Genomic DNA, 25,563 nt, shown 5'->3' on the forward strand with positions numbered 1-25,563 from the left:
TTACAATGTAGGAACACTGGATTCTGACTTGGCTTGTGGAAGGGACTCCCATGTATGTGTGAGAAGGGTTGGAGAAAGCGCCTTCCTAGTGCCCTGTGCTGTAGGTAGACTCAAGCAGTCTTGAAACAAATTGAAACCCCAGAGGTAAAAAATCCCATTTTATATTAAAGATACATAAATGTACATAGGCATCAGAGCTGTAAGACATTACAGCCTTGTGGCCATGTTTCTGAACTGCTTGACAGGAAGCTATGTAGCTTAGTCTTGGGAGGTGCTGTGTCTCTTGAGCTTGGCTCTTCATATCTAGTCTGTGCTGGCACTATAGGTAAAATTCTCAAAAAGGTTTAAATAGTATAGGAGAATTTCTGAGTACCATTTTATTAAAAAATAATACTGTTAAAGTCCTGTAGTTTCTTAAAATTTGGGGTAAAACATGTATTTTTCAGTTCCTTTGTATTTGAAAACAGTAAGGCTGATATTGTTCAAACTTTAAATAAGTATTTCCCCTCAGGCTCTCTCTAAGAAAGTCAGCCTAAAAGGTAAAGATTTGCAGATTCACCTGGAGAGAAGCCTTTTAGCATGGAAGGGCTGAAGTGACCTTAACCTCAGTAATCTTCAGTCCTACTGCCAGAGTAGGACAAGCATTAGTTTGTTGAAAAATGAACCCAGATGAACTCTGTGCAGATAAAAAATTATGGTAGAAATATAATGAATTTATTAGATACAATGTATTATTTATAGAAATACATGATTAAAATAAGAGAAAATTGAAAACATTTTAAATACTATTACTATCTCTTTTTTCACCTTAGAAATTGTTGATGGCAATGTGAAAATGACGCTGGGTATGATCTGGACTATCATCCTTCGCTTTGCTATTCAGGATATTTCAGTGGAAGGTAATAGTAATGCAACTATGTTAAATAATTAGGAAATTTGTTTAAAGACATTTTTATATGAATTGTTTTTTATGAATTTTTATGAATATTTTTTCACAGAAAATGATACTGCAAATTCCCTACCGGGTGACAAAATTGATTTCTGGAGGGAAAAAGTAATTACTCCCCTTATCCTGACACAGACCTCGAGCCAGCTTTCTAAATGCAGAAGTTCTGGGCATGTCTCTCAGTTATAGAAATAGAAACATGCCTGTGTTTCTGAGCTTCAGCAGCCTGAAACTATTCTGTACCCTGTAGGGTGGTCCTACTTCCAACATACTTTTTCAGTCCTGTCCGTTTCTTACATTCTTTGCAAATATTACCTGATTATATGCCTCTTCTTTCTATTGCCTTTTTTCCCCCCACTGCTTCAGGATTTTTTTCTTAACTTTCACTTGGTAACTGGCTCCAAAAAGTGTGTTGTAGTTACAATACTCTTTAAATCAAGTCTATGCTGTGAAAAGTCTAGAATTCTAGAAACTAATCTCAATTTTCAACAAAAGTAGAGTCAATTCAAGCTCTGCATGCTGTCCTGCCCATAATTTGTGGGACACTAAATGTGGACCTAATGGTCTATTTGATCTTTTCTGTCCTTTACTTATGCATTCAGATGCCCATAGGGTTCAGATAGTGAAGGTATTTCTTCAGCACTTATACCTCCCCATAAGCAAATGGACTGAGACTACAGGCATATTTCATGTAGGCACCAACACAATCTTTTATGTCTAGTTCTCTTATATTTGTATTGGGTTTTTCTCCAAATGTACATTCTGCTGTCCAACCAATACAATTTCTTAAACTTCTAGTATCGCAGAATTATTGTGCAGGCTGAGACTGTAGTCTGAGTTGTTCCAGTTGAGCTGACCTCTGTATTCTAATGGAGCCCCATTAGTCCATTTGTATGAGTACCTTTTAGGATTATATGTTGGCTTATGCCAACCAGTTTCAGATGACTGACCACATTTAAGATGACAAGAAATTAATTACTTGAGCACTTTTTACATTTTTCCTTTTTTTACTGCCTGGTGTCTTTTACAGAGACCTCTGCCAAAGAAGGGCTGCTGCTGTGGTGTCAAAGAAAAACTGCTCCTTACAGAAATGTGAACATTCAGAACTTCCATCTTAGGTAAACTTCCATTATTTCAAGGGGAAGAAGCAGTTTGAAATATTTTAGGTCAAATTTTTCCCACAGTTGTGTAGGTATATATTTGACAGGAGAATTTCACTCTTCACTGTTATCTAGACTTCTTTCAAATTCTCATGCTCTGTCTTTAGAGTCTTATTTTGGTTAGCCTTTGGCATTATTTCCCATGGCTTCCATAGTTACTATTTAAAAGAAAAAAAATCCCTACTACATACAGAATGACCATATTACGTTATTAGAGGTCCTTGGTATATGGCAATATCTGAGTACTGCAGCATAGTGACTTGGCAAATGACTGCTTTCAAATGAGAGCCACTGTAGGTATGTAGAAATGGCTGTTCTTGGCAAAAATACCAATGTGTTGAGCATGCAAATATCTCATTATGATGAATCAGTCTTTATTATTTTGTAACATAACTATAAATAAGGAACCAAAATTGCACTCAGTACACAACAGCAGCACTTTAAACATGTTTGTTTTCAGAATCAGGATCGTTACTTAAGTTGGAAAATTTAGTGAAGCTCCAGCCTTGTGGTTCTCTGTTTTCATTAAGGGCTAGAAAGGGAGTTCCAGGCCATATGCAGGCTGCTTGGTTTTGGGATTTCACTGGGCTAATTCCTGTAGCTCTGCTGGTGACCCACCTCATTAAACTACATGACTTGCCATTTGTACTGTTTTACCATGTGATCTTGCCTTCCCTGAAACCCTTACAGTACTTACAACAAGAGCCCTGTATTAGAGTGTTTTGGTGTTTTGAATTAATTCTTAATGTGCAGCACCTAAAGCACATGTAGTGATAGAGAAGATACAGTTCATTCATCCACAGATAAAAAGAACGTGTTTGATTTACAGTCCCTGTATTACTTGTTAGAGATCTGAAATTTGTTATGTGTTATTTTCCTTGAATATATAGAGGTATATTTCAGTAGAGCTTTACAGGGATGCAGGGTATACTGCAAGTTACAGTATCAGAATCTTAGTGTGTATATACATATGCTGGTCTGATACATGGTATGGGGAAAACATCTTGCATGGAGGTACCTTGGTTAATGTTTGGGTTGATCGGCTCTTGCAGAACTACTTTACAATGGGCCATCCAGACCATTTTAGTGTATATGTTTTGGAAAAAAGCTTTTTGCCAGTTTGGTGCTCATTTTGATTCAGTTTTACCTTCTGGATTAATTTATATTATACTATGTATGTATATTCTGCTTAATTATATTACATTTTTATTGGAGATGGTTCTGTTATTTGAAGGATCTACCCAGACATCTCAGTGACAGGGATTCCAACAGTCTTAACATGTTTAGTATCACACAATTACTGCACAGGATAAGACCTCAAACCCACAGTCCCAGTGATTGTGTAAAGTGTTTATATAAAGTATCTTTCAGAATAATTGCTTCTGGCTGAAAGGAACCTTTCACAATCTTTCCAAATAGATGCTATTTGTAGCTCCGTTCATTGTCTATTCTTGCCTTGAAAGGCAGTGGGCCTGAAGTCACATTGAAGTATAAGAGCTCAGATCGAAGCTGTCATATGTGTGAAGTGTTTTAAATAAACTAAGCTGATTTATGACTTCTTACTTCTATGAGCACAACATGGTTGTGCCATTAAAATTGTCTGAAATAACTGACACAGAAAAAGCCAACTGCTTCAGCAAATTCAAGTAATTGCAGGTTTGCTCTCTTTTTATTTTTTCGCAAATGTGCTGTAAGTGTAATAGGACATTATGCACTTTCATTGATGCATGTGTACTCTGAGCTATCCTGGAACACTGCACAAACTAAGCAATTGAAATCAGGGACTGTTGCACATGATGTACACTGCCTAGAAAGTATTATGGAGTCTGTATGGACTGTAGAGTAAGATATGTACTACAGGAAAAAGAGTACAGTAATAGAAAAGCTCAGAGGGATGAGAGTTGACAGAACATAAGTGTCAGGATTTGACAGGAGAGTTCCTGCTTGATTTTAAGCCTTGAGCAAGGATCAAACTGTAAAATGCCATGACTTTATTAACTTTTTTTTCCATTCTATTTTTTGTTGTAAAGCTGGAAAGATGGCCTTGGATTATGTGCACTTATCCACAGACACCGACCTGATCTTATTGACTACTCCAAGCTAAATAAGGTCATCAGTCTGGGTGGTACAGCATGCTGTCCTGCAGTGATTTGGCTCACTTCTGGTTTGCTTAGCATGTTTTCTAAAACACAAGCTGAGGAGTGCATACTAATTCTGACTGGCTTTTTAAGCTCCCTCCAAAAACCCAGTGACATGGAGGAAAGGACCCCATGACTGTCCTGTGTCCTTCTTTCCCTCCCATTACAATGACTTCAGCAGTTAATTGCAAATAATCTGGTCCTCAGCTGCTAGGCAGTTGATGAAGTCTTTTACGCTGCCCAATATGGACGTTAAATCAAATACATTGGAGTTCTCCATTCAACACTTATAGTATTGTACAGTCCATCTTGTTTTGTATCTGGTGTAAATGACTGTAGATTGCAGAGCAGTAAACAATGAGATGACGATTAATCCTAAGATTCCTTAGAACAAACACTACCCTTGGTAATCAGGAGTATGCAATAAGTTACTAGTCTTACATAGAAAATAATCACCAATTCTTAGATTATACTTCTACCTATACTTCCAGACAAGTGGAAAGAAAACTGATATCCTAACTTCCTTAAGTAGTACCTTAGAGGGATTACAAAACTATTTTATTACAGTGTGCCACTCATGGCAAAATGCGTGTTTTCTAAAAGATACCAGCCACTTTGGTTTGAGAGGGAGGAATTAGGAGCAAGTAATAATGTCAGAATTTCTGGGTATCATTACTGAAGAATAAAACCTACAGAGAAACTGGAATGTTGTCGTTTCATGTTACCTCTCAATGCATGCGTACCATTTTCTGCTCTCTGGAATGAATTCATCTTGAGGTCTGACGTAAACACCAATAAACAGAAAACTTATTCATGGTTTTAATTTGTTGAGTGCAACTTTTCATTGATGAGAGAGACTGGTAAATAGTAGACTATATTTTCCATTCCATGCCCTTCAATTACAAATTGATTTTACTAGTGGACTCAATTGTTACCAGAAAGCCTTTGATGAGGGAAAAGATAAATGAATGAAATGAAATTATTTGAAAACTTAGTCTGCTTTATATATGTTAATTTCATGCTGAGGTCCCCAAGGTGAGCAGTGATGAAAATTAAATGAACGTATTCCTAAACACATAAGGTTTTAATTTAGGCAGTTGTTAAGGCAACTGCAGCTCTGAACCAAAGGGCAAAATATTAGACATCAACACCAGCTTGTTCTCTAATTCTATGTACAAACTTTCCTACCGATTAATTCTATGTACAACCTTTCCTACCGATAAACAGATTCATGGAATGACTAAGCTACCTGTCTCTGTGTACATGTGCTTAAGCATGGTACAAACAGAAGTTAGTTTGGTTGAGTTTGTGCTTTGAAAAGTGGTATACAGTACTAAAAAACTTCACAGTATAACCGTCCTATATATAAGTGCTGAGAAAAGGGAATAGAACATAAGCAGACCTGCTTCAGCATTACTATTTCCCTCTTAGAGGTTTCCAAAATAGGAACAGGTCAGGTTTCAAACTGAGGCCGAGCTATGGCACGTAAAGCACATGCAGAAAAATCCTAAAATAGATCTTGCTTTTCTGACCTGGCTGTGTTTGATTGACTGCTCATTTTGGTTACATTAACAGCTGTCTTGGTGTCTTGTTTCTTGGTTTCTTATCTCCTGCATGCTGTCCTTTCCTTTTCTCACCAATGTGTTTTGTGTGAACTTGTAGCTGGAAAGATGGCCTTGCTTTCAACGCCCTTATCCATAGACACAGGCCTGATCTTCTTGACTATGACAAGTTAGAGGAGGTATTTCTTTAGCTGTAGCAGAGATTTTTAGTTACTTTGGCTTGTAGTTTTGTTTAAAAGGATGGCTGATGGAGATCTCTTCCAATTATTCAGAAGTTGCTGTGATTTTAAGCAAATCCTTTACCAGTGGAACACTATTTACTCATGGACTTAGTACCAAGCGCGCAAAAAGGAGGTGCTCATCACTCATCCATAAGCAAAGTGTTTTAACCTAGTCAATAGGTCTCACTTAGATTTAGTGTATTTGTCCCATTTAATTTCAGTAAGAGTTTTTGTATACACATTTAGTAAATGTTGTATTGCACATGGTGTCCTGTGTAATAGCAAAAATAAGTTCATGGTTTTAAAATATTTTCCACATTTTAAGTTCCTCTTAATGTTAATGATGCACAGAACTGCTAAATGATGATAGAATGAGAACTTATGATTAGAGACTTTGTATTCTATTATCCCAAATTGTTAGGTTTCAGAATGTAAACTCTTCTTCATAACACATTTTATTGAACATGCAGCTTTTAAAGCAAAGGCTATCTAGTATATGTTTACAGAAAGACATGACACGGCCATTACTACTTATGATACCTGGCATATGTATGTGCATGAGGAACAGACTTCTGTGAAACTTAAATTGCTGTGATTCCATAGTAAATAATCTTACTAAGTTAATTTCAAAGTAACAAAAGAAGCATGCTTGAGACTAGATCCCTTTACAGAATGTGTTTGTATTCAAATAGAAGCCCTGGCAATTCCTGACAGAAAACCTGTTAACATTGCTTCAGTGCCCTCCAGCATCTCTAACTTTGCTCTTCTGTGTCCTGTTTTCCCAACCTCTCCCTGTAGACATCGGCATTGTTCGGAGTGGCTATGATCATTTAGCAGTTTGTGAATACGTGAAAATAATAATAGCATTAATGGCATGAACTGCCATTTCACATAGGGTGTTTTCTCTCCAAGCTAATACAGGCAGGCTGCCTTAAGAGCAGCCCTAATCTGACACGCTCTTCCGTTGTCAGCAGTAGCGCTCTGTAGTGTAAGACATGAAATGTCTGCTGTTTATCTGAACTGTGCTCACTGCTTCCTTTCTCTTTCCTTCAAAAACCAAAATCAAAAGCTCAAAACCAGAGGAAGTTCTTGAATTTCCACAGCTCTAAAATTCAATTTATAGAGGCATTACAGATTTGTCTGTCCAAGCCAAAACTGGGAAGCTTTGCTCCTTCTGGAGAACTGTTCTTCTGTCTGTGCTTGCTGCTTCTCATGCATGCACCTGACCAACAGAGAACTGAGTAGAATTCGTATCACTGTAATATAACGTATAGTAGGTATAAAAACATGCAGGACTAACTTTGTGATGAACGGTGTAGTATAGCCTACTGGCCCAGTGGCCTTGACTGTATGTATTACTGCTGTGCTTCATTCAGAATTAGTTCAGAATTATGAGCGTAGACTGCATACATTATCTATGTTCCCCTCCAGAATATATTTGCAGCAGAGTCCTAGTCGTACATAACAGCTTATTACTGTTTTCTTTTGAAAGTACAGCAGTAGATAGTCCAAAAGTTCATATACCTATAGTCTGCTTTTTGAAGAACAATAGTTGTGATTCCAGTTTACAGTTTGGAAAAACAGAGTACGTTTCAGTGTACCTCCTGCAGTCTTGCTTCAAGGAAAAACTTCTATCTTTGACTAGTTGTATTTTCTTCTTTAATGCAGGATGACCCCATAGGAAATATCAACCTTGCCATGGAAATTGCTGAAAAGCATTTGGATATCCCTAAGATGTTGGATGCAGAAGGTGAGAGTTATATCTTACTGAAGCTTGTGTTACTCACAAGCAGGAGACAGTAGAACTTCTTTTGTTTTGTATCTAGCAAATTTTCAACATTCCTTCCATGTGAATCATAATGGAGTGACCTGCTGTTTTTTTCAAACAATGTTTTCCTTCTTGTTCCCCATGTATTGGATAATTTCACTCACTTTTTGCTTCATTCCTTATTGTTTGTTACTGTTTGTATTTATTATAGTACCTTGGGCCCTAACCTCAGCACATGGCCCCACTGTGATAAATGAGGTAAAACGCAGGATCAAAAGATAATCCTTGCCTTTAAGAAATGAAAATCTGAGTCTAATAAAGGGAAATACAACTGTTAGCAGCTTAAAGCATATTCACTTTTTAAAATGTTTAAGTGAAGGGGCCAGAAATAGAAATAGAAGTACAGAATTTTCAAAATATACTAACAACATGCCTCCTATGAAAGGGAGCTAGGTTGAGGGAAGCATTTTTGGGGTTTATTTTAATTGTAAACCTTTTGCAGTGATAGTTTTAACAAATAGTTTAATGTTTGGTTTCTCCTATAATCTTTAGAGTTTGTTGACAAGTAACAAGGAAATATTTATTAAAGTTTCCTGAATTTCTTCAAGATAACCAAACTTTTGTATGCCAAGCAAAAAATGGTGCCAAAATACTGGAATTTGCCTACACTAGTTCAAAGCATTCTTTTCCAAGTATGCAGACTCTGCTCTGGTGGCTTGTCAGTAGAGCAGTGATAACATGGGAATTATCCAAAGCACTCAAACTCCCTGTGTCTGCTCCCCTTGAAGTCTTTGGTAGGAAAGTTAGGCCAATACAGGATGATTTGGAAAATCCAGGTTGTAACCTCTTCATTGAAGAGGTTTCTTGGTTTCACCTTCATGCTTCAAAACTAATTGTTTTCATTTTTTGAATTGCAATTCCCCTTTCAAGCACCACTTAATTATTTTACTCTGAAATACTGTGCAAGGAATAAACAGAAGTGCTAACTCCTTACGATTGAACACCTCCCACGATCATTCTCCTTTCCTCATTTTTTCTCTTCACATACATAGTAAGAAACCTTTTTCTTTCCTCACCAGATTTTCTGCACGTTCTAGCCCTTATTTTACTATTCTCTTTCTTGGCAGGGGAGGGGGAAATGAAATCATGCTTCTTCTAACACCCTCTAAGTATTCACCATCACTTTTTACTCTCTTTACTACCACTGTGTTCTCAGTGGAAACTTTGCAAAGTTTTGTTCACAACTATGTGAAGTAGATGCAAAATCAGTAAACACATTGGTCCTGAACTTAGAAATCTCACTGTTAATATTAGAAATTGTCACCTAATTCCTTGGTCTTTTCACACCAGTATCTTCCCGCTCCTTACATTGGCAGGAATCCTTGCACTAGCATCATTCATCACTCAGCCGTAACTGGTGTAAACCCACCATTTTCTGCCTTTGTTAAGTGTTGGAAAGGTCCATTTTTACCAATGTACCCACACCTTGATTGCTCCCTCTCTATACTTTTACTCTTTCCTGCCATAATAGGGACAAAGCTATCAGCCAGCCAAACCAAACTCTTCTGTGATTTATGCTATTAGCTAAAAAGACAGACTGGTGCAGGGATTGCAAAACTGTTACTCTCCAAGCTTTTCTTAGTACAAAATGTATTTCTGGACTGCAGGAGTTCTACAGGTTTCCAATGTATGTCAATACCCTGTCAGTCACGGGGACCTAATATACACTGTACTCACTCCTATTTTGTGGCTGTCAGTGGCTGTGTTTAACTCTGGAATAATCCTAGTGATTTGAATGAAGTTGCTTTGGAGTGACAGTGAAGCTGAACCCAGTAGATCTGCCAGCCATGCCATCTGCTTGGAAGTTTCCACAAACCAGAAGGTAGCAATACCCTTCTGTACAGTCTCAGCCTTCAGATGTTTTGCCATTTCAGGGAGAGTTATATCTTTTCCATTTACTGATTCCTAAAGCTCAGGTAGCTTTGCACTGATATCAGTAAACAGATACAACCTGAATAATTGTGTATTTATCTTGAATCCTTACAGCACTGAGGTGGGCATCATCAGCATAATCTGATGGAAGTACCTTGTGAGAATTTCTGAGCAGTTAACCCTCTTCTCTCTACACAGATGTAGTAAACACTGCCAGACCTGATGAAAGAACCATTATGACTTATGTTTCCTGTTACTACCATGCATTTGCTGGTGCGCAGAAGGTGAGATTGTAGAAGATGGATCAGATCTCATCCTTCACCTTCTGTCTTGTTTCTTTCAGCAATTTTTCCTCTTCTGATCTTTTCCTCAGCAGTTACTAGGACAGCATCTTAGAGCTGAGCTCATTTCCTGTTGCCTGATTTTTCTCTGTGAGCCACTGTCTCGGTAGAGCCAGTAGTCTATCCATTTGTTCCATAGAAACAAACCTTCCTGTCTCATCTTTCTGTATATTTACTAATAATATCCAGTAGGTTTTTGACAGGTGATTACTGAATGGGATAGGGGACATCATTCTCTTTAATCGAATTGTGTGCATTCATTTGAAGCACCTTTAAAAATGCAAGATGAAAATAAGCTCATTGTGAAAAAACAATTTCATAGCAGAATGCCATCTTTTTTCTTCCTGCTGGATATTATTCCTGCTACAGATGTCAAAATCATCATAACAGATGCTCAGAGAATAAACCCTTCTCTTATGCTTTCAGGATTGTTTTTAAAATGTTAAATGCTTAACGGTAAGTACAAACGGCAGCATAAAACGTTGCTACTATGCAAAATAGACACAGAAACATACACAGACATCTCAGAAGACCTCTGGAATCATGTCCTAATGAAAAGAAGGAAAATTTTTAAAAGCAAGACAGTTCCGAGTGGGACATACTTCAGGTATTAGTAATATAAAGAAAAGATACGATAATGCTAAGATTATAACTAATCCACATGCAACTTCCAGAGCACATCTCCTCAGATCAAAATGTAGTCTGTCTTTCCTGTGTCTTAGTAATTCTAAGTCACCAGACATACACGTGCCAGTTCTTAAGCAGATAGTCCTGGTAAAATTAAGGTCACTCCCCCTGTGACAATACTGCAGAATCAAGCTTATTAAAAAAAATTCCACCTCTTTGTAAGAGCTTATGTTGAATTTCTAGTGTACGTTTTATTCTGTCGGCACCCGTCAATCTAACACTAAACTTATTACAGCTTTGTAGAGTTTCTAGAGTACAGAGCTATGGAAAAGAAAACAATCAGAATGACACTATGTTATGCTTTTATTTATTCATCCTGTTTTCTACTCCTCGAGTCTTTTTTTTTGTTTTGTTTTAATTTCTCCCCCCCTCTTGTAGATATTGTGAACACTCCCAAACCCGATGAGAGAGCTATCATGACATATGTGTCCTGCTTCTACCATGCTTTTGCTGGAGCAGAGCAGGTATTAATCAACTGTCCCTTCAGGTTGCTGTGTTTTTGATTGGTTGTTTCCCATTTCCACTAGTTTATTAAAAAGAATAATTTAGTACTTTGTGGTTTTAATTAACAATTGCAAGTATTACTTGAGCACTAATACTTGTTTTTAACCAACACTTGAACCTGTTTTAGTTAAATGTTGTGTAGCAAGTTGAACTTCTTTAATTCCAATGGACATTTCTGTTTCTAATATTGGGTCTTTATTTGGTGATTATAAAGACTATTTCAGAAAAATTGTATTTGCAGATACTGTGAAATTGAGTTGCTGTTTGTTGCTACATCAACATATGTGTTTGCTGTGTAAAAGAATGTTTGACTTTTGGAGATTGAGACTATTCTAGACTTACTCATGCTGAGTAGTAATTTAGGGCTGGATTTTCAAAGATGCCTAAAGATGCAGAAAGGCACAGAAGACATCCAACACAGTATTTGTGTCTGGTTCCCACTGGAGGCAACTGAATTATTTGTGGATCAAAGTACTAGTATAAGAGGCAAGAACAGCAGCAGCAGATCTGTCATACAGGATGGGATTCTGACTTACAAATATGGCATTTCCCACTGTTCTGCTTCATGCATTTCTAGCCTACAAATGCACATAACCCAACTTATGTGACAAAAAATAATAAAGAACCCTTGAAGTAGTTGATATTTTTCCTTCATCCTCAGGATTTAATTTCCCTTCCTGTCTGGTAGGCCCCCTACACCTTAGCACAGCTATGCTGTTGCACCCTCTTGCTTCTGGGTATGAAGGGTTTGCTATTCATGCAAAAGGGGGATTCCAAATACTCTGTAACACAGGAGTCTACACAGATATTTGATTAGATATACTCCAGACTCACAGTTGTGTGAAAGTATAGATCTGTGATGTCAAACTACAAATGTAAATTTTAAATATGGCAGAGCTACACGGTGCCTTCACAAATAAATTTGGCAGGGGGCATGAAAAGATTTGCTGTCAGTGGTTGAGCTGCCCATATGGGCAGGTCAAGGGTATATGTACATATGATGTGCAGGTATAGAGTGGTCTGGGACTCCTGAATCACATCCGGTGTCTTTCCAGTGTGGCTAACAAATCGGATACTTTCTTGGTGTGATTTAAAAAAAATAACCTAATAGGATAACTTTAAGAATGGCCTAAGTCCTCTTTGAAAATAAAAGATTTATTAGACAACTATAATGGCAGTGTGAAATTCCCCCTTGTATAATAACTCTTCATTGTACAACAAGGTGACTTCTGTGCTGATCTGTGCCTTTTTCAGGCCATTGGAATCTGTGACTACAGAAGGAGAGTAAATATATATCTAAGTAACCTAGGAGCACAAATCAACAACTATAAAACAATGTGATTTTTATTTGCAGCAGCCACGTTCTCTCTCTTTCTCCAAGCCTGTACCTTTCTCAGAATGTGTTTATGAATATGTCCTGTTTATTTGCTGTGTTTTACAGGCTGAGACTGCAGCTAACCGGATCTGTAAGGTGCTTGCTGTGAATCAGGAAAATGAGAGGTTGATGGAAGAGTATGAGAGACTAGCAAGTGAGGTAAAGACAGCTGTATCTTTAATGTGGTGATAATTATGTTCATAAAATACTGAAAGCTGAAAGATTCATGCACTTTCTGCAAGACAGCAAAGTGAAGACACCATGAGGGTAAATCTCACAGTGGTAGGGTACAAAGCTCCGTTGACCAAAATGTCAAGGTTCAGGTGACTCCTTTGCCACAGACTTCCTGTGTGACCTCCAGCAAGTCGCTCAGTCTCATTAACGTGCCAAAAAGGGTGTTTTGAGGACTGTCATCGGTCTGCCCCAAGACCAAGTTTGCTCTCTGTAATCTCCAAATACAGCCGTCCTTGACCACATGTGCAACATACAGGATCCTGTTACTCTAAGCAAGCCCATTGGCTTTGTGTACTGCAAAGCACACCTGGACAGCGTCTATTAGGGTGTTCACAATGCACCTGTGAACATAGGCAGCAAGTAAATGAAGAAGGGGGCACACTGTGCTCCTCCTGTGCTTTCTTGGTAAATGGCAAATTTGTGGAGCCAGGACTACAGATGTGTAGTGCACAAGTGAGAGCTCCCTTGTCTTTAAAGCATAACCTGCAAAAACATACTGAGATCATAGACACAAAGACAGTAGTGCTACGTTGGTACTAATGGACTTCTGAGTGAAGATTTTTATATGACCTGAGTTACTTGGCTGGTGTCTGTCCTGATCTCATAACTATGACTACTTGAGACATCAAGACCAATACTTTTGAAAGTGGCAAGTGATTTTGGGTAACTCAGGTCTTGAGTAATTAGCTAGAGACACCTTACATGTGTGTTCATCTTTCTGAAAATCAGGGTATTTCTAGAAATACCTAGCATATCTGGGCAAAATAGTTAAAAAAGTATTGTTCAGCTTTGAAAATCTTGTGCTTACTTACCATTATGGTACTGATACCAAATGAAGTCAATAATATTAAAACGGAGCAAACTTGATTAGGATTTATGCATTCAATATGATAATTTTTGGTTGCTTTTCCATTGCCTTTATTTCAGTTGTTTGTGTTGGTTTGAAAGCTTTTAGAATGGATTCGCCGGACAATTCCTTGGCTGGAAAACAGGACCCCAGAAAAAACAATGCAGGCTATGCAGAAGAAATTAGAGGATTTCCGGGACTACCGCCGCAAACACAAACCTCCCAAAGTCCAAGAGAAATGTCAACTGGAGATCAATTTCAACACCCTGCAGACAAAACTGAGAATCAGCAATCGGCCAGCTTTCATGCCATCAGAGGGAAAAATGGTTTCAGTAAGTAAAGGAGGCATCAATGTTCCGTTCTCCTTTTTGTCAATGTTCTCACAAAAATTTCAACATGAAGGATTGAAATCCCATTTTAAGTCATCCTGAGAAACTTCAGTTTGTTGCACTTTATCGATATCAAACCACTTGCTTTCTCTTAAGCATGTTCCCACCTCTTCGAATGCTTTCCCCAAGAGCAAATTGTCTTGAGACGCGATACGATACAGGGCTTCCTCTGGGAGTGTTATCAATACTTCTCTATCAGTGAGGCCAAATATTGTTTATTTAAGCAAAACTCATAGTGGTTTCACTGACATTTTGGTCATCAGACTTACAGAAACAGACATCGCTCAATATATGTTTCTGATTTTCTACTTTTTAAAATTAAATTTTGTTTTTTCTTATGTCTGTGAAGGTAAGAATAGTCAGTACCAAGAATTCTTATCTGCTGATAAGTATTGTGAGTTGACTGTGGGTGAAAACATTTCCTGTGGAATATAGCAAACCTGTTTCTGTACTCTGTTCTGTCAGTGTGTTTTGGTTGCTCAGATTTGATAAACAGACGATTGCACTATCTGAAAAGGGCCATTGTCCACTCCCCATACGCAGCAAATAAGGGCCCTCTTACTTCAGTTTCCTACTCATGCCTTTGAGTTTCCGAGGAAGCTCACAAAACTTTATGCACCACAGAAAGGGAAATGAATTTGTATTCCAGATAAAATACGCACCAAATCCTCTTGATACTAAGTATTTTGCTATTGTCAACTTCCAAGAGCAAAGCACTTTTATTCTGATAACAGATAGGTATGTCACAAAAGAACATGCACATGGTAGAATGGGAGGTAAAACCAATATGTCGTGAAGACACTGAAGCAGCTATGCTTGGAAGCCATTTGTACAGGGGTTTCTTTCATGAACCCACCTGAATAGGACACACTATTAGATGTCTGGACTACAAGACTTCCTGAGCTGCCTGACAACATTTTCTATGATTCTGTGATTTTACAAAATCTGGACATAAAAACTTCCCTTTTTGGAGCAAAATTGTGAATGAATCGGAAATCTGCAAATTTGGATAAAAAGAGATTATCGTTTCATCCCCTGTCTCCCATGTATTCTCTTCACAGGATATTGCCGGCGCTTGGCAGAGACTTGAACAAGCTGAGAAAGGCTATGAAGAGTGGCTGCTGAATGAAATACGAAGACTGGAAAGACTTGAACACTTGGCTGAGAAATTTAGGCAGAAGGCTTCCACTCATGAGCAGTGGGCATATGGTGAGCAGAGATGGCTTTTAACATTTTTAATGTTTTAATGTTCAAAGTTGAACTGTCAGCGCTGAATATTTGCCAGCCAGAAACTCACTCATAAGTAGCTTGGGCAGTTTTAGAAACCTAAAATAATAACAGATAAAATTGCAGGTTTTCTTGACTATAGTCATGATCCTAAGTCGTAGGCATGTTGATAATGAAATGTAACTGTAAAAATCATACTCTTGAGGTAGTGAGTGAAACTTAATAGGAATATTCAGCATTTGAATAGAGGCCATTACTGCTAATGGATTTCTATGTATTTGTACACCGGCAATCCAAACAGGAACGCAGTGACACCACTGGTTAAGTGTGAAATTATTAACAGCGTTATTCTGAGTTGATTAGCATTTGGTCATCATGATGTTTTGAACAGTCCACATAAACTACATGATAACAGACTCATTTCTGCTTTGCTCCGTACCCTGGATTACACCTCATTTATAGTTCTGTTTTTTAAGGGTAACCTAACCTTACGTGTAGTTGTAACAGCTATAGGACCATACACTGGCATACGGTTTTGTTGGGGACCATTAAACATAGATCTGCTCTATCATCCTATTGTTTGTCCTGACAACAGTCTTCCTTGCTTCTGCCATGCTTCTGGCTGTTTCCAGCTAGAATCTTTTCACACTGTGAAAGTAAACCAGAGTCCATCCCGTAACACAATTGCTGGAAGCATATGAGGCTGTAAATGGCTGCCAAGCAGATACTAGAAGGGAAACTACAGTGTTTATCAGCCCTGAGAGCCTATTTTCTGAGCATAAATTACTCATGGTGACATGTTACGGCTGTTATGTAGGGAAAACTTCACATAAGCTGGTACATAGCAAGTGAAACAATAGTCCCTTCTGGCTCTATAATTCAGAGAGCTGTGTAATGCCATGTGGTGAGCTGCAGTTGTAGGGGCTGTCTGTATAGATTCAGTTGTCCAACACAGGAGCTACTGAGGAGTAATCTTTCAGTTTCTGATTTGCTTTTTGCTTCTCTAGCTTTTTGTAAATAGGTTGGCATTTTCCACTTAAAATTCAGTGTTTGATACAACAGGCAGCCACACATATCAATCTTTTTTTTTTTTTTTTTTTTTTGGAAGTGCTGAAATGAATAATGAGTTGAAGGCAGAACATGAAAAAGAATAACAGATCATTAGTAAGAGTGAAACTGAGCATAGCAGTGTGATTTCTGGTTTCGTAAGTCTACACTACAAAAGACTTACCACAATAGTTTAGAGCCCCAGTTTTTGCCAATATACCATTTTTATGCCAATTTCTCAAGGAATGTAATACTTGCTCTTTTAGACCAGTATAAAAAGCCTATGCAAGAAACAAGGAATTACTGAGAGATCTTTAAAAATATGTGTTTCTAATTAACAATTAAACCTTGTGCTGACAATTTGCCACTGATTTCAGTGGGGGTGGGACTTCATCTCATACATGTAATTTTCACTGTGCCTCAGTTTAAAAAGTTGACTAAATTTGCAATTGTTCTAACCAAAAAATTAGTAAAAAATTACTAATATTTTAATTTCCTCTTTCAGGCAAAGAGCAGATCTTACTTCAGAAGGATTATGAATCTGCTTCTCTGACAGAAGTCCGCGCCATGTTAAGGAAACATGAAGCTTTTGAGAGCGATTTGGCTGCTCACCAGGACAGGGTGGAACAGATCGCTGCCATTGCCCAGGAGCTGAAGTATGTTCCATTTAAAGGCTTGCAGCTGCTGACATTTAACTTTGCGATAAACTCTTTCCAATGAATTTGATAGTGTCATAGGTACCAACGTAAGAATTCCAGAGATAGCTTCATAAGTATATTATCTGAGCTGGTCACTGAGACCTTTCCCTCATCTCCCCCTTACCCCCAACCAAATATAGATATTCAACTGACCAAAATTATTTGAAAAGAAAAATTTAAAATTGACTTAACAGTAAGCTTTTAGCATTAGCTCTACTGATGAGTCCATTGTGTGTTGATGAGAATGCTGGGGGTGTTTATTTCTCAGTTCATATGGTCTGCTGAGAGGTACTGGCTTTAAGTTGTTTAACTTGGAAAATAATGTCACTTACACAAATTACAGATCGAGCATCTTCACTTTAAAATCAAGTATTTTCCCACAAGTATATTCTTCCTTTCAAAGGCTTCACATCCTTAAATTATCTCTATAGTAGTGGGTCACACACTGACTTTTCTGAAGATTTAATTGTCTCTAGTATACTTATTTTCTTTGCATTATATTTGGAAGTGCCGTTGTCTCCATTTTACAGAAAGGGCAGTGGGGCATATGGAAACTAAATCACTTGCCCAGGGTCACACAAGCAATCAAGCACACAAGCTCTCCTATAGGAGAGCAGGAGTTTTCACCCACAGTTCCATCAACTTAGCCACAGGACCAACACTTGCTCACTCAGCATACTATGCCCAGAGAAAACACAGCCAAAGCTGAGAACAATTCTACAACACATTTAGGCTACATCCGTATTGTTGAGGTTAGCTACATAAGTCAGGGACATGAAAAGTCAAGGCCTGTGACTCACAGACACCCTTATGGCAGCAGAAGTCCTGCGTGTTGATGCAGTTACTCTGGCTAAACTCTGTCCTTATCAGTGGAGCTTGCTTCTGTTTGTGGGAATTTTGTTAATTCACCTGTGTGAAGCACAGTTTTGTCAGCAAAGCTCTGTCCATACTGACAGAACTGTACTGTTACATACTGATGGTCCCTATTCTGGTAAAGTCATCTTGGTCTGTACACCAAGCTAAGCACATTTGATTTTATAATCTTATGCAGTTAATTGCAGTGGTTTTGTACTGTAAATCAGTGGCACTACTCCTGATCTTAGCAATTTGGCACATACTTAAATTCATTGCTCACCCTCAGTATAAATCTGTAAAGCCAACAGGAACAAATGTGCGGTAGTGGTCGAAACAGGAGCCAACATCAAAATTCTCAGATTCCTGCCCTTGGCTTCAACTCTCCAAGTTTCAGTTTCTCACCTTCTTGAATAGGCAAAACAGTTACTACTCAAAAATCAAGTGTTAAAAACATGCCCTCTTTTCACTTTGTGAAGGACCATGACTCATAAACAGCTCTGCATTCATTAACAATTTAAAAATCAGAGAGTTCTCTAAAGATGTAGTTCAAACCTGATAGCAGCAGCACTTACAGTAATTGTGTAATTCAAATGGATTTAGAAGAAAAATCCTATTTTTCAAGATTATTTAAAGGAGGAAAAGGAAAGCACAGTAGGCAGAGTAAGTATTGGTTCTTAGTGTGAAAGAAGTATGAAAAACACAGAGGATGGAGATTTCACTGAGTATGTAAGCTTATGAAACACCTTCTGTCACGCCTTGATCTCTGTTGTGGAGTTATTTGTTCCTCTTTATACTAAAGAAAGTTTCTGAAATGCCTAATCATTGTTAATTCAGCTTCAGCTTTACAAGTGATGAGAAACTTTGGGAATGTAGTATACATAGCACAGCATCTGCTTACCAGCGTTTTGAACCCTGTGTCCTTTACCTCTGGTGAGGCCAGTGAACACTGTATCCTGTCTATTTTAGGATTGTCTCTTCTCAGTTGTTTCAGTAATTTGCTGTGTGAAGTTAAACAAGTTATTTGTGGCATGGGCTGCAAAGGTGCTGAAAACCCACTGCTTTTAGATGCTGTACTTTGACTTCTCTGTTTCTCCATACAATGGGGCTATCAGTGCCTGATCTTTCACTGGGACTCAGTAGCTCAGTTAGGCTTGATGCCCTTGGAGAACACTGAATGAAAGGTCATAAAGATCAAGTTTTATTATTAGCTGCAAGAAAATGGGCAGCTTCTATTTAAATATTGATTTTAATAATTTATACATAATTCCTCACACAATGAAAATGCTAATTTCTTTCTCCATTCATATTTTTTAAAGAAGGATTGACTAATGTCGAAATGCTAAGAAATGTGCATTGGCACCTGATCCAAAGCCTATTGAAGTCAATGTGGGTATTTTTTTCTTGGTTTTTTTTGCCGCTGGATCAGGCTGTTACAGAAATCGTCATCATCTGTGTCTAAATTCCAAGTCAGTACACCTCCATGTTTTGTTTTAGTCAATCTCTTGCCTGCCTAATGTTGCTATTCAAAGGAGAACAATTGCTGTGTGACCTTGAACTCTATCAGTTACAGTTTCCTGTCTGTTCTGATATTTTCTGCTGCAGCAGCTCAGTCCACTGTGTGCTTAAGGTTAAAGTTGCTAAAAGGTTGTTGATTGGTGCTGTTTACATAAAGAATTCGTGTGTGTGTGCAAGCAGGTGATTCCAGCCAGGACGCTGCTATAAGATTGTTGTGTTGCAGCCTGTATAGATTTAGAAATCCTCAGCAATGAGGCATGACAAGGCTTGGGTAGGGCTATGCACAAAGCTGGAAAAACTCAGGCATTTCTAAAATGGGAATTGCCATTTATGACATAGCAAATGCTAAATAGAAATTGAGTGAGCTGTAATATGAAGCGCCATATTCATTTATGGTCTTGTGTGCTCATTTCAATGTTTTCGATCATGGAGATAAAATTTTTGGAATGTAGTTTCTTGCATATCCATCACTTCTAGTATAGCAACTTATTTTCAGCCAAGAAGACCGCTATCTGTAGCACTGATTTGGAGAGTCTTTTTACTTCTGGAAACCTGGGCTCAAATTGTGCTTACGTGCATGATTAACATGAGCCTGGTTCTGAAGCAGTGCTAAAGCATGTTGCTCAGCAGGTTATTTTCGTGACACTATCACTGTTCCTGAAGTGATCTCATACTTAAGTGCTTCTCTGGATCAGGACAAAATTTGACTAAATTTTTAATTCTTTACAGATAAGATTGAGTTACTTCTGTGTGCTTAGGGACATGGTTTAGTGGTGGACTTGGCAGTGCTAGGTTAATGGTTGGACTTGATGATCTTAAAGGTCTTTTCCAACCTAAACGATTCTATGATTCTATGATTCTAAGACCAAGAAGAATAGCTTAATGATTTTTAAATTCCAAAGGCTGTAGATTTCAAATAACCAAACGAATAGAAATGACTGTTCTCTTGGAAGCTCTGTAACACGTGTGCAGCAGTACTTTGTGTATGCATGATAAGCAAAACGTCTTTTTACAAAATGTGAAGTCTAGTCTCTTCACAGCTTCAATGTTGAGAGAGATACAATAGGACAAGGAATGTAAACCTGTGCTTTATTTCCAAGTAAATAATCTCCTATGAGTTGTTATTTCTTCCTCTTCTCCTGCTTTGAGCAGAAAAATGTTCTTTCACACATATAATACACTTATTTGAATTAAACTACAGCTGGCCCAGAAAGGCAGTGGAGCTACACTGTTTAATGCCGCTTGGTGATCTAACTTATGATTTTTGACCCACGGGTGCCCTTTTTAAAAGTTGTTTTGATAATATTATTCTCCTACCTATTTGTCCAACAGCACATATCCCTGGAAGAAATAGGATAGCAGAGATCTTATGGGGAATGACTGAACCTCCCTGGCAGAGCTGGTGGAGGAACGTTGCACATTACCTTCCAGGACTTTGACCAGAGCTGGTACAATCAGTCCCTCACTTTCATGGAAGGACACCTGCCCTTATCCTAATCGACAAAAGGAGATAAGTGATCCATTGAAGCAAAAATAAAATTTGCAGTACTCTCAAGGATGTGACCTGGAGTATTTGGAAAAATACCCTGTCCATATTCTGGTATATTAGATGTGGTATGCAAAAAGAGACCAGAATACAAATCTCCACATCCTATCCACTTAGGGAGCTCGCAGCTCACACAGGAACATCATCTAATAATCTCAATATGCTATAATGAGCAAAAACAACTTTTAGCCAAAAACTCATAGCAGCAAAATATATCTCAGCCTGTGTCATCCAAAACTCCATGCTTCTGACTTAAAATTTCTTAACAGATAGATGGCTTTTGTGGCATTCCTTGAAGGCTAACAAAAAGGCTTGCTCTGCAGGAGGAAACAAGTTTTCGAGTTATGGAGCCCTGGTATAGTATGACTTGCTGGCAGCTTTCTCCTTACATGTAACAATTCTACCTTCACAATTTTGGGTTGGTTTTGTTATTTTTTAAAATTGTTATGCCATTTTATTTTTACTTGTTTTACCATTTTTCACTTTCAATAGTCGATGGATTGCAGCACATCTGAAGCTTCTTTTAAACAGAATGGTTCACATACTTCTGAACTTTATCCCAAACCAGATTGCTCTGACTGAGCTTAGAGGAGGAAGCATGAACACTGCCTACAGTGTAGCTTCACGGACAAAAGCTACCTCTATTCTCATTTTGTCCTCTGTGATTCTCTGAGTTACTGGTGGAAGTGATCTGTACATCCCTCTTGCCAATTGCCTAGAGAAGAATGTTCAAAAGAAGGGAACAAATTCTGTCTGCATTTAATGTCTTGTTCAAGCCTTAAAGTAAATCTTAGCTTCATATTGCCATGCTGTCACATAATCACAATCTCTGCAACATTTAGTACTGGGCAAAGCGTCCTCAAGGAGCAGCCAAGAGCTAAATTCAGTGGATGATGATACACCAATAAAAGTGAGCTTCCAAAGTGCCAAACACATGTATTTTATTATGGTCATGATGGCTGCAGCAGAACCAAGGGGATTATCTGCAAAAATTCAGAAATTCAATTTGAGACAGACTCAGTGCAGAATCTCCGGACAGAGCCTTAAAAAGTTTAGGCAGAATAGTAAGTTGCTTTCTGTCAGGGTAATATAAGCCTATTAAGCAGGTGAAAAATCAGTGCTAATTGCTACATCCTTTGTGGGTGCACTGATTCATGCTGGTAGCATACGTGGGTCTAGAGATTCCTGTTCTCTGAACCAGCCAGTTCTAGGGTGTAGCTCTGTGAGGAGTTCCTGGAGAGGAAGATGAAAATTGTTCTCTGTGCCCCAGATCTAGGCAGCCCTATTAGTATTGCCAGGCCTGTGAGAGAGAGATTACGCTTTGAATGCAGCCTGAGGTCTGTTTCTCAGTTAAATAATTTCAGAGCATATGAGGCTGGAAAGGATCATTGGATTATTTAAAACAAAACATGTATTTCAGGCCAATTAATTTAAAACTGTACCAATCTTCAGAAACTTGATAAAGTCCCAGACTGAAGCATTCTGGTCTTCAAGAGATCAAATTGCTTGTACCACAGGAACAGCTGAGACAAAGATGGTTAGACGCCTTACTTGTCTTGGATTACGCCTTACTAACCTGGATTGGATGAATGGATACTTGATTCTTCTCACAGCAGAGGAGCTTGATCCTGTTCCTGTGCTGTGCTTCTTGAAATGCTGAATGTCTAGATCACACATGTCTATACTGCAACACTTGCTTACCTGGAGAAGAAATATTGCAAAAAGAAGGGGAAGAATTACTGAGGGCCAGTGGAAGAGTGTGAGACAGTGGAAAAGTGTGGACAATGCAGCTGCTCCTGTCTTTCAGAAAGTCAGACAGATTTTTGTCTTCACTCTTTCTTAGTGAACTGGACTACCATGATGCTGCAAGTGTGAATGACAGATGCCAAAAGATATGTGACCAATGGGACAGCCTGGGAACACTTACTCAGAAAAGGAGAGAGGCACTGGAGGTAAGCCATATAACAATGATCAGCAGCTCAGCTGAGGCAGGGAGGGGGGAATAAACCAGTTGTTTCAGATCTGGAAACAGTGCCATTGAGCGTCCACTTTGGAATCCAAACAGCAATAAACCCTTTCCTCAGGTCTCTATTTCATTTTGCTACGGTTTCATCTGCAAACAGATTGAATTGCTCACAGCAGACTTGACAGTGCTCAGCTGCCAAGGACAGTTCTAAAGCAGCAACAAATGGCATGTGGTTTATAGCACCCCTCTTTGGGAATTCGATGTCCAGCAAGGATAACAAAAGCCATTAGGTGCTTACCTTTTCATCCTTTGTGCTTAACCAGGTGAGGTACAGGATAACGGCCAGCACTGAGTTAATTTTTTGGTAGTGAGTATTCCAAAGCACTGAGATACTTTCCAAAACCATGTTCCTTAAGAAAAGAGGAAGTCGCACACAAGTATGCCAAGGTGGAAAACATATGTGTAACTCTTCCTGATCTATTTGCAGATAGATCACAATAACAAAAATACTTAAAATATCAGTAGTGAAACAGTAGTTTCACCTGTTATCTTTCAAAGGCATTCACCCCTTTTAACATGTTGGATATGAGAGTATCTTTACTATTAGTCCTATTGCCTTGAGTGAGAATCCTTAAAGCAGGTGGTGAAATCACTCAACAATACAATCAACTGCTTTTAAAAAGATATGGCATGACTTTGTGCATGGGTGGGTGTGTGTGGGGAGCTAGGTCTTGCCCTAGTAACAAAGGAATGTACCTTTCCCAACCTGTGCAGAGGACGGAGAAATTGCTTGAAACAATTGATCAGCTTCACCTGGAGTTTGCCAAAAGAGCTGCTCCTTTCAACAACTGGATGGAAGGTGCTATGGAAGACCTACAGGACATGTTTATTGTTCATAGCATAGAGGAAATTCAGGTAAATGGTTGTCTATTTTTTGACTTGCAGTCATAGGGAAAACAAGAAAGGAAGCTTTTCCTTCTTGGAGAGTAGAACACGTGTAAGAAAAAAAACCCATACCTGTTTTGACATTTTCTCTGTGATAGGCAATGTCTGCTCTGTTATAAATAGGGTTCTTCATTGGTGTGAAAGCACATTCCAGAGATCATGGAAGAAGCAATGGTCCTGGTAAACTCAATGAGGGCTGTTTCATGAATGTATCTACACGTATTATTTCCTGTATCTACAGATACATGTAGACAGGGTGTTTGAGAGGCTGAGAGAGGAGCTGTGCTTATTTACAGCAGATCTTCCAGATGTTGGAAGAAATATTAAAGTTTTCATGCTTTCCCTCTCTGTTTCTGATTTTAGAGTTTAATCTCTGCACATGATCAATTTAAAGCTACTTTGCCAGAGGCAGATGGTGAAAGACAGGCCATACTGTCAATCCAGAATGAAGTTGAAAAAGTTATTCAGAGTTACAGCATGAGAATAAGCGCAAGCAATCCTTACAGCACTGTTACTGTGGAAGAGATTCGTAGCAAGTGGGAAAAGGTAATGTATGCTAAATACATAAAGGACATTGTAACACAGTATTCTAGTTTAGGAATACTGAGAATATTCAGAGAACTTTACAATAAATCTGTAAATTATTCTAGATCATCAGATGCCAGAATGAACTTTCTACAGTATCTTATGCTCTCCCTTATGTTTACTAGGATCACTTCACAATATCCCTTGCTCCCATCACTCAATATTACCTATGTCCTTTCTGGCAGGGCAAGAGAAGGATGTGTTGGGGCTAGTGCAGAGCTGGTGGCTGGACAGCGGATGGGCCAGGGAGTGCTGTCAAAAGAACAGAAAATTATTGTATTCTTTCTCTCAGTATAAAGAGTAGTTCGTGTGTCTCTTCTACCCAGCTGCTGCTTTTCACAAGTGTTGTAAAAAATTAGCATCTTTGGGACCATTAATTTTCTGTCCAATTAGATTGAAATTGGCAATTACCTTAAAAAATTACTGGGGAGGGATTAAAGAGAGGCTCCTAGAACAATCACACAAACTTTATTTCATTAGGAACCAAGACAGATAATATGCTGAAAGTAAATGATTGTGTAGAATGTATGAATTTACCAAATACATAAACTCACACAGACGAGAACACACCCTCAATGGGTTATAAAAACCAACCAATAAGGACAAAATTCAGAATCTCCCAGGGCAATCGAGAAGGGTAAGCCAAAAAAAGCATTTCCAATGTAGTAGAGACCTTCAGATATACACGATGGACAGAATGTGTCTCGTGTTATCCTATCGTAATGGTTGTGCTTGAATAAAATGTTTTGCACCAACTGTTCTTAGAACAATTACTTAGAGATTGAAAACTCACCTGTGTTTCAAAAGAAAAACGAAGTAACTTCTCTAATAGCAGTTCAAGTTAAATAATTGTCTTGAACTTGAATCCAGCCAGAGGTGAGAATTTCTTCTCTCTCCATGTCAGTGTCTCTGGTCAGGCTGCCCAAGACCATGTTAGCAGTTTCTTATGTTAGCACAGAATTAGTAAATAAAATAGTGATCATGTTTCTGGCTTGTCCTTCTGATATCAGCCTTCAGACCAACAAGAAAAATTAGTAACTGCAGACTTAATTGTTCCATTTGTTTTTAAACTATT

At 38.4% G+C, this 25,563-nt stretch overlaps 1 protein-coding gene across 2 annotated transcripts in view; it reads left to right on the forward strand.

The window, feature by feature from the left end:
- The window catches only part of ACTN2 (actinin alpha 2), a 70,220-nt gene that overhangs the window by 31,956 nt on the left and 12,701 nt on the right, over positions 1–25,563 (forward strand). Inside the window, exons 4-15 of one of the 2 annotated variants that reach the window (XM_075495973.1) lie at positions 813–899; positions 1,977–2,064; positions 4,137–4,215; positions 7,696–7,777; positions 9,926–10,011; positions 12,701–12,793; positions 13,817–14,047; positions 15,166–15,313; positions 16,884–17,034; positions 22,836–22,944; positions 23,733–23,873; positions 24,267–24,449. In XM_075495973.1, coding sequence (XP_075352088.1) covers positions 813–899; positions 1,977–2,064; positions 4,137–4,215; positions 7,696–7,777; positions 9,926–10,011; positions 12,701–12,793; positions 13,817–14,047; positions 15,166–15,313; positions 16,884–17,034; positions 22,836–22,944; positions 23,733–23,873; positions 24,267–24,449 — 1,478 coding nt within the window. Of the gene's footprint in view, positions 1–812; positions 900–1,976; positions 2,065–4,136; positions 4,216–7,695; positions 7,778–9,925; positions 10,012–11,133; positions 11,220–12,700; positions 12,794–13,816; positions 14,048–15,165; positions 15,314–16,883; positions 17,035–22,835; positions 22,945–23,732; positions 23,874–24,266; positions 24,450–25,563 lie in introns of both variants that reach the window. The other variant, XM_075495972.1, reaches the window with a different exon arrangement.

This window comes from Mycteria americana, chromosome 3 (assembly GCF_035582795.1).
Source record: "Mycteria americana isolate JAX WOST 10 ecotype Jacksonville Zoo and Gardens chromosome 3, USCA_MyAme_1.0, whole genome shotgun sequence".
Lineage (NCBI taxonomy): Eukaryota > Metazoa > Chordata > Aves > Ciconiiformes > Ciconiidae > Mycteria > Mycteria americana.